The sequence below is a fragment of the Dendrobates tinctorius genome, unplaced genomic scaffold, assembly GCF_039654945.1.
Source record: "Dendrobates tinctorius isolate UK_male_01 unplaced genomic scaffold, ASM3965494v1 ptg000022l, whole genome shotgun sequence".
Taxonomy (NCBI): domain Eukaryota; kingdom Metazoa; phylum Chordata; class Amphibia; order Anura; family Dendrobatidae; genus Dendrobates; species Dendrobates tinctorius.
In genome coordinates, this window is record NW_027361690.1 from 90,130,407 (window position 1) to 90,148,775 (window position 18,369).

General features: G+C 47.1%; 1 protein-coding gene across 8 annotated transcripts in view; it reads right to left on the minus strand.

Annotated features, from left to right (window-relative positions):
- The window catches only part of MEGF11 (multiple EGF like domains 11), an 815,865-nt gene that overhangs the window by 485,405 nt on the left and 312,091 nt on the right, over positions 1-18,369 (minus strand). For all 8 annotated transcript variants that reach the window (XM_073568888.1, XM_073568889.1, XM_073568884.1 and 5 more), the window contains one exon: positions 3,112-3,204. In XM_073568888.1, the coding sequence (XP_073424989.1) occupies positions 3,112-3,204 (93 nt within the window). The remainder of the gene's footprint in view (positions 1-3,111; positions 3,205-18,369) is intronic.

An 18,369-nucleotide genomic window follows, 5' to 3' on the forward strand; every position in this document is an offset into this window, starting at 1 on the left:
CATATAACATTTGTACTACAATACTAGAAATAGGTACCGGATACAAGCAAACTGATACATAAATATAAAAATCATTCCCCCTATAAAAATGCTGATACCACACGTACTGGAAACATGGACGTGTGAAAGAATCCTAACTCTTCTGAATCCACACGCAACATTACTAAATGGGATTGCCACCAGACGTGCCAACAGCGGACAGGAAAGGACTGCCTATCGGTCATATGCAATCCAGCCAACGAACCTTTAATGGCCGGAATAACTGAGCCGACCCCAATTTCATGCACACAACCTGTCCTATGTGCATACATCATCATTTTATCGGCAGCACATCTGTTGCTTACAGAAGATGACGTGTTACCGAAAACTAGGATTTTTAACAAGTGTTTTGCTCATTCTAACGAACACTCGCTCCCCGACCACCGACCCATGATATGGCCCCAGAGTCTCTCCGCTGTCTATTACATGTAAATATTTGGCTGCATTTGTGCTTGAGCGTTTTTCTCTTGTTTTGGAGGTTTTGTGAAAATGATGCGAATACAGCCTTAACATCTCCTTTTAACGTTGCTTTTATCAATAAATGTCAGTTTTTCCTTTTAACGTTTCTCAGTTTATACGTGACAGCGAGCGCTACAATGCATTTTTTCCTTTCATTGTTTCATTCCATTTTTTTTCTTTATTTTGGGATTTTGTGAAAAGGATGTGAACAGATCCTCCGAGCGCTTTCATTAAAATACTGTAAATGTGAGTATTATAAAACGTGTTTTATGTATCTGTGACTCCAATCCATGTGATGCCAAAAAAGAAATTAAAATTAAAATTGCTAATACTTATTTATGCTCTGTTCACACTGGACGCTTTTGCAACGTTTTTTGAATGCAAATTTTCAGCTTCATTTTACAGCACCATCAAAATCTATGTGATTTCAGAAATCTCATGCACATAGTTTATTTCTTTTTTTGTCATCAGTATTTTGTGCTTTGCTTGCTTTTTTGCTCAATAGAGCAGGTCACTTCTTTCAGCGTTTCTCACCCACTGAAAGGAATGAGTGGTGAAAAACGCTGAAAATCAGCTTTTGCAGCGTTTTTGTGCTTAAATCTGATTAAATGGAATGAAATTTTTTTTCCACTAAACTTTATCAGCATGCAAAAGAGACAACGGCAAAACCGCAGGAAAAAACGTGAAAAAGCCGCAGCAAGAACGCACCACAAAGCGCAGCAAAACCTGTGTTTTTCCCCAGCTTCTTTCCTGCCAAGAGATTAGGTTTTGCAGCAGAAAAAAACCCACATAGCCTTAAGTGGAATAAATCAAATCATATGAAATAGCCAAAAACTAATCCACAATATTGTAACAACTTGCAACAAAAATCAAGTGGTACGCAAGAATGCACCCAAAGGGCTTATTCATGCTTCAGTTCTTGGCCTGTATTTTGCATTAGTGTCTGTATGCAAAAAAAAAACGAGTGGAAATTACAGAGAGAAACTATAACTGAAGTATCTGTGTTTGAGACACTCCTGGGTTTTGGAATAAAATTACAGATGAAATACTGATGTGTGAATGAGACCTAATGGTATGGTTACATGTATGGTCACAAGTAGAGATCACCGCTGAGGTATGGGTGTCATGCAGCTGCGTCCAGTCACAGTGACTGTCAGATAGATCCATGGACTTGTGGACTGCACCTGTCGTTCAAAAACCTCAAAAATCAAACTACAAAAAGTCTGTGATGAGCATATTTCGTCATTTCATTTAAGTTTTAAATGAGCTTTGGCTCAGAGAAGACGGCAACGATTCTGGATTGTGTTGATATACAGCTTCTTCTTTGCATGATAGAGCTTTAACTTGCATTTGTGGATTGCACAGAGATCTGTATTCACAAACAACTTCTGGAAGTATTCTTGAGCCCATACGGCGATTTGCACTATAAAAGTATGTCTGTTTTTAGAGTTTTTACCTGTAGATCACGAGCATCCAATATTGACCGTCGGCCTTTGTTCCACGTTCACATGGATTTCTCCAGAATCTCAGAATATCCCACCATCAATAGTACATAACATTATCAAAAAGTCAACGTCTTTTCTATGTTACGTTGACGAACATGCCACTGAAATTGTCCCACCACAATTTATAGACTCCGTTGTTCACAGATTAGTGATTCTCTGACCATCTTTGCTTCTGAAAGACTCTGCCTTTCTAATATGCCCTTTCTATACACCGTAATGTGATTTAGTTGAAAATTAACTCTCCAGCTGCTCTTCATTAGCGCAATTTACTTTTCCAGCCTTTTGTTAACCCTTTCCCAACTTTTTTGAGATGTGTTGCTGCCATCAATTTCCAAATGAGTTAATTTTTTCGACAAATGTCTAGCTTTCACCTGCTGATCTGTGTTCTACGTTCTGTTGTGAAAAAAACATGGCTATAAGAGATTTCCAAATCATTGCATTCTTCTTTCCTTTACAGTATACAAAGCGTCTCAACAGTTTTGGATTTGGGATTGCACAACAAATTACGGGGTGAGGCTGAAACACCAAAAACCTTTTCATTGCCAAATTTTAGTATACCTTTTGTGACGTTTTTGAGCCAAAACCAGAAGTGGATTCAAAATGCATGAAAAAAATATTTAAAAAAATTTGACTTCTCCATCCCGCTGGATCCACTTTTGCCTTTAACTCAATTACAGCAGAAACTACATCTCAAGCTACGTCTCACAACTATGTGTGTGTTTCCAGCCTAATGCACGTCGGCAAATGTTCAAATCTATAACAGTTTCCTCCATGTGTCAGAGATTTCCTCTGGATATTGCAGCAGAGAGATAAATCCGCAGAAAAATCAGAAAACGGGCTAATTGCACAAGCGGTTCATGGACTACATTCAATGTAGCCATAGTTAGACCTATATATCTCATGAACTTATACACACGATAGTAGGCGCCATCACTATGTGCACGTAGCCTGAGTTCCACAGTGAAATCTGCGACATTGTGTCACTCGCAGAAGGTGTCACTTACATTTTAACGTTTTGTACCACGAATAAACATTTAGAGTTTATTGACCATCTGTAATTTTAATTTAGATTTTACAGAGGCTGTATTATGTATCATTGAGGACTCACCACTAGAGCAGTCTGCACCTCCCCATCCTGGCTCACAGTGACAAGTATCTGGTGACACGCACCTCCCATGGACACATTCCTCCGTACAGAGGGCTGTAAAGAAAAGGCAGAAGTTAGAAAATTGACTTAAAGCACATACAAAAATGGATGGAAAAAAGATAGAAACGGTTATTTGCAGTGCACAAAGCGTGATTTCTCTCTTCCTACCTTTTAAGGGCACAAGCACATGGCCATATTGCAATTTTGAGTATGGTCCACATATAACAAAAAAAAATGTTGTCTGTCATCACAAAATCACTCATATTTTTTAAATTGATTTTTATGTTTTGTCTTCATTTTTGATAATATTTTCCATCTATATAAATAAAATCTTGCAATATTCACACTGGCAACTAATTCTAACAATAGACTCATATTTCCTGTTATGTAGAGATGACCCCTAAATACACAGTAGATAACACTGGATCTAACATTGAAGGTAACCTGTCAGGCGCTTCGTGCTGACCGATCTGCAGGCAGCATGAATCACAGCCCGGAAGCATGATGGTGGTTGGCATTTTATTCTCTGAAATGCTTAGGCATTTCAGAGAACATATATTCTAAAGCTCTGGCTGGGGACCATAACCTGAGACCTCAACTGGAGACCAGACTAGTTCAGCTCCACCCCTGGCCACCTCTTCCCAGTATCGCCTGCAGGTGATTGACAGGTCTCTCCCTTTTGTATACTTAGTGAAAGACCACCTGGAGCTGTGCAGGGAGAAAGGAAAATATTAGCTATGGATTTTCAAAGTGTATTTCATCTGAAACACTAGACCATTTCAGAGAATAATAAACCTGGCTGCAATCATGCAACCAGGATGAGATTCATGCTGTCCGCAGTTTGAGCACCATGAATTACCTGAAAGGTTCACGTTAAAAAATAAGTGATGGTCACAGCTCACCTCCTCTCTTTTTCTTCACAATGACCTTTGCCAAGATCAGAGCATGTTTGGAAAATACTTGTATACAAATCAATAGTGTCAGAGCCAATATATTGATGCTTATGTCAAGGTGCCTGCAGTAAGCAACAAGACGCTTGAGTCTAAAACTAGGTCGAGTGGCCAGTGTGAAAATTGCAAGAATTTTTTTAATACAGATAATGATATGGAAAATGAAAATAAAACATAAAAAATGTTTAGACAATACGTTTAACAAGAAAACCTGACTTAAACAATTGGTTATTTTCAGACAACACATTCACTTTAAGGCCGGGGTCAGACATGTAAAAAACTTGTGAGAGTATCTCGGATCAATACCCGGCACCACTGCCGCCGGCGCTCGGACCGGAGTGTGTGGCTGTATAGAAATACATGCAGCCTCACACTCCGGTCCCAAGTGCCAGCGGCAGTGCCGGGTATTGATGCGAGTTTCTCGTAAGTATGACCTCAGCCTAAGGATTGGATAGGATTCCAACTTGCGAGATCCAAAAACATTGCTTCCAGCCTTAGTTAAATCTATCCAGCTCATATTAGGTACAACAGGCATGTATTATAAAACTGTTGTAAATGCAATGAGTTGATATTTTGAGGTGTTCTCCCATTTTATAAGGTTATGGTATCATTAAGACCTCTGGAACCGCTTACAATTACCTGAACAAAGGGGTTAAAGTTCTTGTTGCTGTGTTGTAACTTCAGTGTGAACTACAAGAAATTATGGCATATTATATCGCTTATTTTGGGTAATCCCATTTAGGTCAACAGTGACCACAGGAAGACTTGCTTTATTCAGGTCTTGTCAGTTTTGGTAATTCTTATGTCTTGGCTCTTCCTGTTTCTCCCTTATCCCTCCTAAAACTTTGAGTAATTTGACAGTTGGGTGTTACCATTTGGGAGTTCTGTGCAAACACAAGTCCAATTTTGATCAGAGTTTTTGAGCAGATTTTCATTACTGTTTGGATTCAGTTTTTACGATCAGTAATTTTCTCATATGAAAAAAAAAAACTATAGAAAGCCTCTCCTATCCACTATAATGCAACAAAACAGACAGCACACGGATGTAACATGGATAACCATGGATGACAATGTGTGCTGTCAATGATTTTCAGGAATCTGTAGACTAATTTGACCTAAGTAATTTTGATTTATGACTTGGATCAACATCTAAAATGTCTCTATCATTTTTTGGCAGACACATGGTCCACAACCTTCTCCTCCACAGAGATGTGGACAAATGGTTCCCAAAAAAACAAACACAGACATGTGAACAAACCCATAGACTATAATGGGTACATGAGTTCTATATATGAAAAACACATCTGAATGAGACTTTAAATGGTAAAAATCTTGAATTATTGCATATGGAATACAAAGGCTCATTCACATGTCCAAAGTATTCTGATCAGACTTTGATCAGAGTTTGATTATAGATTGATCAGAGTGCGGTTTAAGGTTCATCCTGTCATGATCCATGCGGGATCAGGACAGTTAAAAGCACATGTAACCTTTTTTTTCTTTAAGCTGTGTGCTTAAGCGAGGTTTTTGCCCCTGGTAGCCATTGGGTTTATTGCACTGGTGTCCTTAGTTCTAAGTTTGCCCCCGATGGTGGTGAGTGTCATTGCATTCTGTTTCTTTAGGTTAGTGCACATGATTGTAATGCAGGTGTTATTGCTGGCTCTGCTATAAAAGAGTCACAGGTGTTGCAATCATTGTTGGTGATAATATTCTTTTCCAACCATCCCTGGTGGAGGAAGGAGCTGGAGAGAGCTCCTTGCAGCACGGTCAGAGCCCTGGTGTGGAAGGAGTCAGAGGGGATTTCCTTGCAGCTCTGACAGAGCTTGTTGGCAGCATTTCAGGAGGAGAGCTGCATTCTGGTGCATTCTGGTACCTAGGGATCAGTAGGAGTGTAGAGACACTCACTCAGGGGAGTGCAGGAGGTCTCCATATCCCCATTCCCTATCACAGGGCCCACCATTGTTATTGTGTCCCTGTTGTTTCCCCATATTATTTAAATTCGCCCTGCTGGAGGCGGTGTATCCAGGGTCACGTGTGTCATAAATTCGCCCTGCTGGAGGCGGTGTGTCCAGCCACACGTTGATCGTGACATTATCACCAACCCTAACATTTTTTTCCATCTGGTGAGCCATGGGCCAAGTTCAGACCAGCGAGCAGTTGTTGCTGGCCCTCACGGAGATTGGTGAGGAGTTGAATGATGCGGTTCAGCAGCACCTGCAGCGGAATTATGGGTCTGAGGCCTATCCTCTGCCTCAACTAGAGGGTCCATATACGGCTTTGACAAGGATGTGCCGTGGAGTCGCTGCTGGGGAGCAGGACTTGCTTATACAGGCGGACGTACCCAGGCAGGTGGGTGGAGTCGGTGTCCCCATGGTGCTGCCTGGTGGTCCCCAAGGTAAAGGGGTATGTCCCTGTAGTGAGCAGACTAATGATTTAGCCCTTGGCACTGACACCGAAAATACTGTATTGTCAGAGAAGCCGTGCCCCCCTGGTCGTGTGGAGGAAGACGACCTGGGAGTGTATATTTCCTCCTCACCCTCAGAAGGTACCATGTCAGCAGAGGTGTTGGTTGGCGAGGTACCTGAGGGCATACCGGTGCTTGTGAACAGTGGAGCTGAAGTCAGTCTGGTGGATGCTCAGTTTGTCCAGATTCATGGTCTGAGGTATGAGACGCCGGACAGAGCCATAAGCGTCCAGGTCATTGACTTTGTCCCACTGAGCCAGGGGGGGTTAAACCAAGTCGTGGAAGACATTGGGCTGTATAGTGAACATCATGACAAGACCCAGTCATACTACGTCTTGGAGGGAAATCCAGCACCTGTCACTGTGGGCCTCCCTTGGTCTGAAAAACGCAACACGGTTTTAGATTGGTGGACTAGGGAGGTAGTCAGTCGTGTGAGGGCTGCTGCCTAGGAACTACTGTCTCTGCCGTCTCTCTTCAACGGACCCCTTCCTCTCTGGTGAGGGCAGCAGATGAGCTGCAGGAGAGTAGGGGCAAGTGTCAACCCTGGCCATTGGCCCACCCTGGGAGGCGCAGACCTCGTGGTGGAAGGGGTTGGAGGGGGGTGTACCCCTTGGTGAAGTGCGGGGGTGTGAGTGTGGTGACACAGGGGGACGCCTCTGTTGTCAATCCCAGAAAGAGTTCTCCAAATGGTGACAAACGAACGAGTGGCAATAAACGTTCGGGTCCGGACATGTGTGTGAACGAGCGTGTATGGGTGGCCACCGAAAAACATCCAGTGGAAGTGTGTTGTGGAGTGTTACCAGCTGATACCAAACATACACATACACAACTCGTTCCCCAGGTCAGCGCTTCGGAGATGTGTGGTGCCTCCAGAACATAAGTTGCCAATACCAGCGGGCTCGTTTGTCATCAACCTGACGTGCAGGTAGTTGCTGGGGTGAACTCTGGGTCTGGGCGTCCCCGCTGTAGGTGGTTCCCTGATGGGGAGTGGTCTTGAGGGTCCAGAGGCCCCTGATTAAAGGGAGGGTACTGTCATGATCCATGCGGGATCAGGACAGTTAAAAGCACATGTAACCTTTTTTTTTCTTTAAGCTGTGTGCTTAAGCGTGGTTTTTGCCCCGGTGGCCATTGGGATTATTGCACTGGTGTCCTTTGTTCTAAGTTTGCCCCCGGTGGTGGTGAGCGTCATTGCACTCTGTTTCTTTAGTTTAGTGCACATGATTGTAATGCAGGTGTGATGCTGGCTCTGCTATAAAAGAGTCACAGGTGTTGCAATCAGCGTTGGTGATAATATTCTTTTCCAACCATCCCTGGTGGAGGAAGGAGCTGGAGAGAGCTCCTTGCAGCACGGTCAGAGCCCTGGTGTGGAAGGAGTCAGAGGGGATTTCCTTGCAGCTCTGACAGAGCTTGTTGGCAGCGTTTCAGGAGGAGAGCTGCATTCTGGTGGTGGACTCTGTTGCCAGGAGCTAGGGCAACAGAGTAAAGCTAAGTGGTTTTCCCTGTGTGTGCCTTTCCTTTATGTGTGTTTCAGTGCAGTGGTGGGATTAATTTCTGCACCGGCCATTTCACTAGAAAGGGGTAGGTGCAGGGCGAGCTAGGGTTTAAAGGTATCCTGAGCGGCGCCCGGTGCGGAACCGGCCTAGGGATCGGTAGGAGTGTAGAGACACTGACTCAGGGGAGTGCAGGAGGTCTCCATATCCCCGTTCCCTATCGCAGAGCCCACCATTGTTATTGTGTCCCTGGTGTTTCCCCTTATTATTTAAATTCACCCTGCTGGAGGCGGTGTTTCCGGTTTTACGTGTATTTCTGAAATTTGCCTGCTGGAGGCGGTGTATCCAGCTGCACGTCTTATTATTTAAATTCGCCCTGCTGGAGGCGGTGTATCCAGGGTTGCATGTGTCATAAATTCACCCTGCTGGAGGCGGTGTGTCCAGCCACACGTTGATCGTGACACATCCATTTTTCTCATACGTAGAGAAATAAAAGAGTTCGCCATTTTGACAGTCCATGAAAATAGGATCACACTCAGATGTCATGTGAGTACAGTCCGATATTTTCTCTGACCCACTAACTTGCATTGCCAATTTTGATCCGACTCTTTGGATCAAAATCAGACATGTCTCTGCGATTTTCAGTGGAACTCTCGGTCCTCGAAAAATCACAAACATGTGAAGAGCCCCATAGACTATCACACAGGGGTGGGATTCAGCGGGTTCTCCCCGGTTCGGTGGAACCGGTTGTTAAAAAAGCAGCCGGTTCCCCGAACCGGGGAGATTCACAGCCGCGATCCGGTACTTTGATGTTCCTGCAGCAGCCGACAAGGAGCAGGAGCAGAGGAGGACTCTTGCTCTGCTTCCTAGTCCCGCCCGCCATGCCGGATACCGCGCACTGATACGTGCAGCCGGCCAGCCGCAGGGACTGAGCACACCCCGCCGGACCCCAGCGGCCCCCGCACACTGATACTAACCAGGACGAACCGCGCGCCGCTACCCAGTGTGAGCTGCGCATGGTCTGCGGCCTGCCTTCCTAGTCACCCCGGGCCCGGCCTGCCATCTTCATCATCCTGGACTGGTCACACCGGTGCTGCTGTGTCAGGTCAGTATGTGCTGCTGCTGCCTAATGGGGACCTGCTGTGCTGCCTAAAGGGGACATGTGCTGGCTGCATATTGGGGACCTGTCCTGCCTAATGGGGACCTGTCCTGCCTAATGGGGACATGTGCTGCATATTGGGGACGTGTGCTGCCTAATGGGGACATGTGCTGCCTAATGGGGATGTGTGCTGCCTAATGGGGACATGTGCTGCATATTGGGGACATGTGCTGCCTAATGGGGACGTGTGCTGCATATTGGGGACGTGTGCTGCATATTGGGGACATGTGCTGCCTAGTGGGGACGTGTGCTGCCTATTGGGGACGTGTGCTGCCTAATGGGGACATGTGCTGCCTAATGGGGATGTGTGCTGCCTAATGGGGACATGTGCTGCATATTGGGGACATGTGCTGCCTAATGGGGACGTGTGCTGCCTAATGGGGACATGTGCTGCATATTGGGGACATGTGCTGCCTAATGGGGACGTGTGCTGCCTATTGGGGATGTGTGCTGCCTAATGGGGACATGTGCTGCATATTGGGGACATGTGCTGCATATTGGGGACGTGTGCTGCATATTGGGGACGTGTGCTGCCTAATGGGGACGTGTGCTGCCTAATGGGGACATGTGCTGCATATTGGGGACCTGTGCTGCCTAATGGGGATGTGTGCTGCATATTGGGGACCTGTGCTGCATACTGGGGACCTGTGCTGTCTAATGGGGACCTGTGCTGCCTATTGGGGATGTGTGCTGCCTAATGGGGATGTGTGCTGCCTAATGGGGACCTGTGCTGCATATTGGGGATGTGTGCTGCTTACTGGGGACCTGTGCTGCCTAATGGGGACATGTGCTGCCTAGAGTTGAGCGAAACGGGTCGAAAAAATTCAAAAGTCGCCGACTTTTGGCAAAGTCGGGTTTCATGAAACAAAACCCGACCCTAGGATGAGGTCGGCCACGAGGTCGGCGACTTACGCGCCAAAGTCGCGTTTCAAAAGTTTGTTTTGCGCTCTTTTTCAGCCAATCAGGATCCACGGACACTGTGGGCAACGTGATGACATAGGCACGGGTCACCACCATCTTTCAGAAGGGCATGCAAGAGATTGGCTTGCTTTGGTGGGCGTCACAGGGGGTATAAAAGGGCGTGCACGCCGACCGCCATCTTACTTCTGCCGATCTTAGTATAGGGAGAGGTTGCTGCTGATTCTGTAGGGAGAGCGTTAGGCAGGGAAGAAGACAAAAAAACTGCTTCTGCTGCTAGCGATTTGGCCTGCACAACACACCAGTCACTGTGTGTGCAGTGCAAGGGGAGGCTATATAGTGGTGTATCAGTGGTGTTGGTTGTTGGGCTGCCTTTTAAGGCTTCCTGACAGGCTGGCATTGCTGTTTACCCACTGCTCCGCAAACTGCTTTGTTAAAAGCAATCCCAATTTTTTTTTTTGTCCTGCTGAGAAGAAAAAAAAAACTGCTTCTGCTGCTAGCAATTTGGCCTGCACAACACACCAATCACTGTGTGTGCAGTGCAAGGGGAGGCTATATAGTGGTGTATCAGTGGTGTTGGTTGTTGAGCTGCCTTCTAAGGCTTCCTGACAGGCTGGCATTGCTGTTTACCCACTGCTCCGAAAACTGCTTTTTTAAAAGCAATCCAATCTCCCTTATCCTCTAGTCACTTTTGTCACAGCTGTGCCATCGAGCCTGTCACATAGCGCTCAGATATTCATTGGGCCTCACACAATCCAAAAGTGTCCAGTGTCCAAAAGTGTGTGCAGAGATTCAAAATCTCCCTTATCCTCTAGTCACTTTTGTCACAGCTGTGCAATCGAGCCTGTCACATAGCACTCAGATATCAGTGGGCCTCACACAATCCAAAAGTGTCCACTGTCCACAAGTGTGTGCAGAAATTCAAAATCTCCCTTATCCTCTAGTCACTTTTGTCACAGCAGTGCCATCGAGCCTGTCACATAGCGCTCAGATATCAGTGGGCCTCACACAATCCAAAAGTGTCCAGTGTCCAAAAGTGTGTGCAGATATTCAAAATCTCCCTTATCCTCTAGTCACTTTTGTCACAGCAGTGCCATCGAGCCTGTCACATAGCGCTCAGATATCAGTGGGCCTCACACAATCCAAAAGTGTCCAGTGTCCAAAAGTGTGTGCAGATATTCAAAATCTCCCTTATCCTCTAGTCACTTTTGTCACAGCAGTGCCATCGAGCCTGTCACATAGCGCTCAGATATCAGTGGGCCTCACACAATCCAAAAGTGTCCACTGTCCACAAGTGTGTGCAGAAATTCAAAATCTCCCTTATCCTCTAGTCACTTTTGTCACAGCTGTGCCATCGAGCCTGTCACATAGCGCTCAGATATCAGTGGGCCTCACACAATCCAAAAGTGTCCAGTGTCCAAAAGTGTGTGCAGATATTCAAAATCTCCCTTATCCTCTAGTCACTTTTGTCACAGCAGTGCCATCGAGCCTGTCACATAGCGCTCAGATATCAGTGGGCCTCACACAATCCAAAAGTGTCCACTGTCCACAAGTGTGTGCAGAAATTCAAAATCTCCCTTTTCCTCTAGTCACTTTTGTCACAGCAGTGCCATCGAGCCTGTCACATAGCGCTCAGATATCAGTGGGCCTCACACAATCCAAAAGTGTCCAGTGTCCAAAAGTGTGTGCAGATATTCAAAATCTCCCTTATCCTCTAGTCACTTTTGTCACAGCAGTGCCATCGAGCCTGTCACATAGCGCTCAGATATCAGTGGGCCTCACACAATCCAAAAGTGTCCAGTGTCCAAAAGTGTGTGCAGATATTCAAAATCTCCCTTATCCTCTAGTCACTTTTGTCACAGCAGTGCCATCGAGCCTGTCACATAGCGCTCAGATATCAGTGGGCCTCACACAATCCAAAAGTGTCCAGTGTCCAAAAGTGTGTGCAGATATTCAAAATCTCCCTTATCCTCTAGTCACTTTTGTCACAGCAGTGCCATCGAGCCTGTCACATAGCGCTCAGATATCAGTGGGCCTCACACAATCCAAAAGTGTCCAGTGTCCAAAAGTGTGTGCAGATATTCAAAATCTCCCTTATCCTCTAGTCACTTTTGTCACAGCAGTGCCATCGAGCCTGTCACATAGCGCTCAGTTATCAGTGGGCCTCACACAATCCAAAAGTGTCCAGTGTCCAAAAGTGTGTGCAGATATTCAAAATCTCCCTTATCCTCTAGTCACTTTTGTCACAGCAGTGCCATCGAGCCTGTCACATAGCGCTCAGATATCAGTGGGCCTCACACAATCCAAAAGTGTCCACTGTCCACAAGTGTGTGCAGAAATTCAAAATCTCCCTTATCCTCTAGTCACTTTTGTCACAGCAGTGCCATCGAGCCTGTCACATAGCGCTCAGATATCAGTGGGCCTCACACAATCCAAAAGTGTCCAGTGTCCAAAAGTGTGTGCAGATATTCAAAATCTCCCTTATCCTCTAGTCACTTTTGTCACAGCAGTGCCATCGAGCCTGTCACATAGCGCTCAGATATCAGTGGGCCTCACACAATCCAAAAGTGTCCAGTGTCCAAAAGTGTGTGCAGATATTCAAAATCTCCCTTATCCTCTAGTCACTTTTGTCACAGCAGTGCCATCGAGCCTGTCACATAGCACTCAGATATCAGTGGGCCTCACACAATCCAAAAGTGTCCAGTGTCCAAAAGTGTGTGCAGATATTCAAAATCTCCCTTATCCTCTAGTCACTTTTGTCACAGCAGTGCCATCGAGCCTGTCACATAGCGCTCAGATATCAGTGGGCCTCACACAATCCAAAAGTGTCCAGTGTCCAAAAGTGTGTGCAGATATTCAAAATCTCCCTTATCCTCTAGTCACTTTTGTCACAGCAGTGCCATCGAGCCTGTCACATAGCGCTCAGATATCAGTGGGCCTCACACAATCCAAAAGTGTCCAGTGTCCAAAAGTGTGTGCAGATATTCAAAATCTCCCTTATCCTCTAGTCACTTTTGTCACAGGAGTGCCATCGAGCCTGTCACATAGCACTCAGATATCAGTGGGCCTCACACAATCCAAAAGTGTCCACTGTCCACAAGTGTGTGCAGAAATTCAAAATCTCCCTTATCCTCTAGTCACTTTTGTCACAGCTGTGCCATCAAGCCTGTCACATAGCGCTCAGATATCAGTGGGCCTCACACAATCCAAAAGTGTCCACTGTCCACAAGTGTGTGCAGATATTCAAAATCTCCCTTATCCTCTAGTCACTTTTGTCACAGCAGTGCCATCGAGCCTGTCACATAGCGCTCAGATATCAGTGGGCCTCACACAATCCAAAAGTGTCCAGTGTCCAAAAGTGTGTGCAGATATTCAAAATCTCCCTTATCCTCTAGTCACTTTTGTCACAGCAGTGCCATCGAGCCTGTCACATAGCGCTCAGATATCAGTGGGCCTCACACAATCCAAAAGTGTCCACTGTCCACAAGTGTGTGCAGAAATTCAAAATCTCCCTTATCCTCTAGTCACTTTTGTCTGTGCCATCAAGCCTGTCACATAGCGCTCAGATATCAGTGGGCCTCACACAATCCAAAAGTGTCCACTGTCCACAAGTGTGTGCAGATATTCAAAATCTCCCTTATCCTCTAGTCACTTTTGTCACAGCAGTGCCATCGAGCCTGTCACATAGCGCTCAGATATCAGTGGGCCTCACACAATCCAAAAGTGTCCAGTGTCCAAAAGTGTGTGCAGATATTCAAAATCTCCCTTATCCTCTAGTCACTTTTGTCACAGCAGTGCCATCGAGCCTGTCACATAGCGCTCAGATATCAGTGGGCCTCACACAATCCAAAAGTGTCCACTGTCCACAAGTGTGTGCAGAAATTCAAAATCTCCCCTGTCCTATAGACACCTTGTACCTTGTTTTACATTACTATATAGTTTGTTGGATTTTGTCTACATTTCTACCAAAAATGAGGAAGGCTGGTGGAAGAGGCCGTGGAATTGGGCGGGGGTTGGCAGCTGGTAATGATGGTGTTGGTGGTGGATCTGATGGTAGTGGCAAGAGCAAAATAGGACCGAATGCAGGAGGTGCTGACCCTGCGTCATCGTCTGGCTACATAAGGCCTCGAACGCTTAGTTTTCTAGGAGTTGGCAAACCGCTTTTAAAGCCAGAGCATCAGGAAAAAGTTTTGTCTTACATTGCTGACTCAGCCTCCAGCTCTATCGCCTCCTCTTCTTCAGTTGTAAAAAGTAAAAGCACTGAGTCGTCATTGGAGGCTCATGTTCATGAACCACACCTTTCCTTGTGTCCTTCACCCCAACCAAGATTGAAGGATGACACAGGCCATACTACTGATTACTCCATGGAGCTGTTTTCACGTACCATGCCTGGATTATCAAGTGAAATGGTGAATTACCCAGGCCAAGATGAATCTGACATGGAGTGCACTGATGCACAGCCGCTGATGGATGATTCTGCTGGTACATTCACTCAGAGCACTACATTGTCCTCGCAGTGTACAGAGCCAGATTCTGACCCTGATGAGACTCAGGTGCCCCTTCCCGCACACTATACCACCATACACGGTGACACAGAGGAAGGTGCACATGACATAGAAGAGGAGGTGATGGATGACCCAGTTGTTGACCCAGATTGGCATCCATTGGGGGAAGAGGGTGCTGCTTCCAATAGCTCAGATGAGGAGCATCCACAGCAGACATCGACATCGCAACAGCTGTTATCTGGCAGGCCCGGAGCACGCCAAAGACAGGTTCCAAACATCAAAAGAGTTGCTGGACAGCTTGCCCAGAGGGTCAAAAGATCACAGCGTGCTAGGCCGCAAAATGTCTGCCAAAGTAGGAAGAGTGCAGTGTGACACTTTTTTGAACAAAATCCTCATGATCAGGCCAAGGTTATCTGTAAGAAGTGCGCAAAGACCTTTAGCCGAGGGAAAAATCTGAAAAATTTGAATACCAGTTGCATGCTTAGACATTTAACCAGCATGCACTTGCAAGCGTGGACACAACACCAAACCTCAAGTGCCACATGTGCAACTGATCACAACGAAGGTAGTCAGCAACGCTACATTGTTTCCCCCACTGTAAGCCCACCGGTTAGCACAGCAGCAAATGTTGAGGTGTCGTTGCAAGACCACAGCAGTCAGGGAATCCCACTGTTATATCAACGAAAGACTGATTCTAGGCCATCAGAAAGAACACCAACTCCATCACCATCATCAACCCTCTCTCAGTCCGCCCTGTCCACCGCTACTTCCACCATATGCAGCTCTCAAGTCCAGCTCACCCTCCCAGACACTATGAGTAGGTCAAGAAAGTACTCAGTCTCTCATCCGCGCACACTGGGTTTGAACGCCCACATTGCCAAACTAATCTCGTTTGAGATGATGCCCTTTCGGTTGGTGGAAAGCACAGCTTTCCGCGAACTCATGGCCTATGCAGTACCACGCTATGACCTACCCAGTCGCCACTTCTTCTCTCGCAAAGCCATCCCAGCCCTCCACCATCATGTGAAAGACCGCATTGTCCATGCACTCAAGCAGTCAGTGAGCGGAAAGGTGCACCTCACAACTGATGCATGGTCCAGTCGGCATGGCCAGGGCCGTTACGTGTCCATCACTGCGCACTGGGTTAATGTGGTGGATGCAGGGTCCACAGGGGACAGCGGTGGTGGGACAGTACTGCCTAGCCCACAGTATAGGAAACAGTTGGCTGTAGGCGTTCGACCCTCCTCCTCCTCCACCTCCTCCAGAAGCGAAAGCTCGTCCACAGAGCGCAGTCGTACGAGCACTCCATCTGCAGCTGCCACTGTTGCACACGATGTGTCCCCCTATCGAGCAGCTAGTGGAAAGCGTCAGCAGGCTGTGTTGCAGATGATGTGTTTGGGCGACAGACACACCGCCGAGGTGCTGGCCGAGTACTTGAAGCGACAAACTGAGTCATGGCTGGGCAGTGTACATCTTGAGGCAGGCAAGGTAGTTAGTGATAACGGCCGTAATTTTGTGGCAGCCATAGCCCTTTCAAAACTCAGCCACATACCTTGCTTGGCTCACACCTTGAACCTGGTGGTGCAGTGCTTCCTCAAAAATTATCCGGAGTTAACAGCCCGGCTCCAGAAGGTGCGAAGACTGTGCGCGCACATCCGCCGGTCGCCTGTACACTCCGTTCGTATGCAGAAGCTGCAGCGATTGCTCCACCTTCCCAACCACCGCCTCATTATCGACATTGCAACAAGGTGGAACTCCACCCTGCACATGGTGGAGCGGCTGTGCGAGCAGAGGCAGGCCATAATGCATTTGTGGGAGGATACACGGCCAGGCACTTTGAGAGCAGACATGGAGTTGACAGGTGTGCAGTGGTCGAAGCTGAAAGACCTTTGTAAAGTCCTTCAGTGTTTTGAGGAATGCACACGGCTGGTAACCGCAGACGACGCCATCTTAAGCATGAGCATCCCACTTATGCGTCTGCTCATGCAAACCTTGACGCACCTTAAGGAGCAGGCGTCTGCAGCCAATGTTGATGAGGAGGAAGAGGAGGAGGGAATCCTTGATGACATTCAGCCATTGTCTGCTCAGGGACCTCTCCTGGACGAGGTGGAGGAAGAAGAGGAGGAGGAGGAGGATGATGGGGATGATTACTTAGGGGAGGAGGATGCATCTCGTGGGGCAAGTGAAAATGTTGGCGTGGCAAGGTCTGGTACAGGGTTTGTGCGTGACTGGAGGGATGTGGATTTGCCAGAAAGTGCTCCTCCACCCAGCACTCGCAGTGCATCATTGACACCGGGAACATTGGCCCACATGTCAGATTATGCCTTGCGGATCCTAAAAAGGGACCCCCGCATTGCTAAAATGATGAACGATGACGACTACTGGTTGGCCAGCATCCTGGATCCACGCTATAAAGGCAAATTACAAAACATCATGCCACAGGAGAACCTTGACCTAATATTGGCTAATAAACAAGCAACTCTGGTAAATCGGTTGCTTGAGGCATTCCCAGCACACAGCAGCGGTGATGGTTCTCACACGAGCCGTACGGGACGGGGGCAGCTTGGCAGAGGTGTTCGTGGTGCACACAGCAGAAGTGGCGTTGAATACAGGGGTTTCATGACAATGTTGTGGACTGATTTTTCAAATACCGCTCACACAACTGGTAATACTGCATCGATGGAAAGTGACAGGAGACAGCAGTTGTCAACTATGGTAACAAACTACTTTTCCTCCCATATCGATGTTCTCCCACACAGGTCATTCCCCTTTGACTATTGGGCCGCTAAACTTGACACCTGGCCTGAATTGGCCCAATATGCCTTACAGGAGCTCGCTTGCCCAGCTGCAAGTGTGCTATCGGAAAGAGTCTTCAGTGCAGCTGGATCAATCCTGACAGAAAAAAGGACCCGTCTGTCAACCCAAAATGTGGATGATCTAACCTTCATTAAAATGAACCACGCATGGGTTTCCAAGGATTTTGTCCCAACTTCCCCTGATGACACATAGGGTGACAGAAAAATGGCTTGCTTTGGTCCACCTCTTCCTGGTGCTTCACCTATTTCGCCTTTTGCATCAGCTGAATGTCCAACATCAACATATGCCACTTTCTAAAACTCCCTAACTGTGCTGCCTCCCCCCCATGGCCGGCGTCACCACCTACCGCACGACACCGTGCAAGTGCCGTTGCCCTGGACAGGTGGGTAGGCCGACTCTTGGGCGCGGGCACTGGCACAGGGTCCCTCATAGTGCAATCAAGTGTCTCTGAAGGTGGTGGTGCACACCCGCCGTCAGACACACCGCTGTACTATGAGGGGCCCAGTGCCAGTACCGACGCCCACGAGTGGGCCCCCCTTGCTTGGGCAGGGCCACAGCATTTGCAATCTTTACCTCTCCCTGCTCCTCCGCTGTGTAATCTGGGCCGTCAAATCCATACTGTGCCTGACACCGTCTGAGCCTGCCTCCTGAGACATATATTTTGAATGTGTACGCTATCCATACATGTTATCTGGGGATACGGTACCCTTTCTAACCTTTGTGCAATCACGTGCAATCCATACTGGGCCTAACACCGTCTGAGCCTGCCTCATGCTGTATAGACATATATTTTGAATGTGTACGCTATCCATACATGTTATCCAGGGATACGGTACCCTTTCTAACCTTTGTGCAATCACGTGCAATCCATACTGGGCCTAACACCGTCTGAGCCTGCCTCCTGAGACATATATTT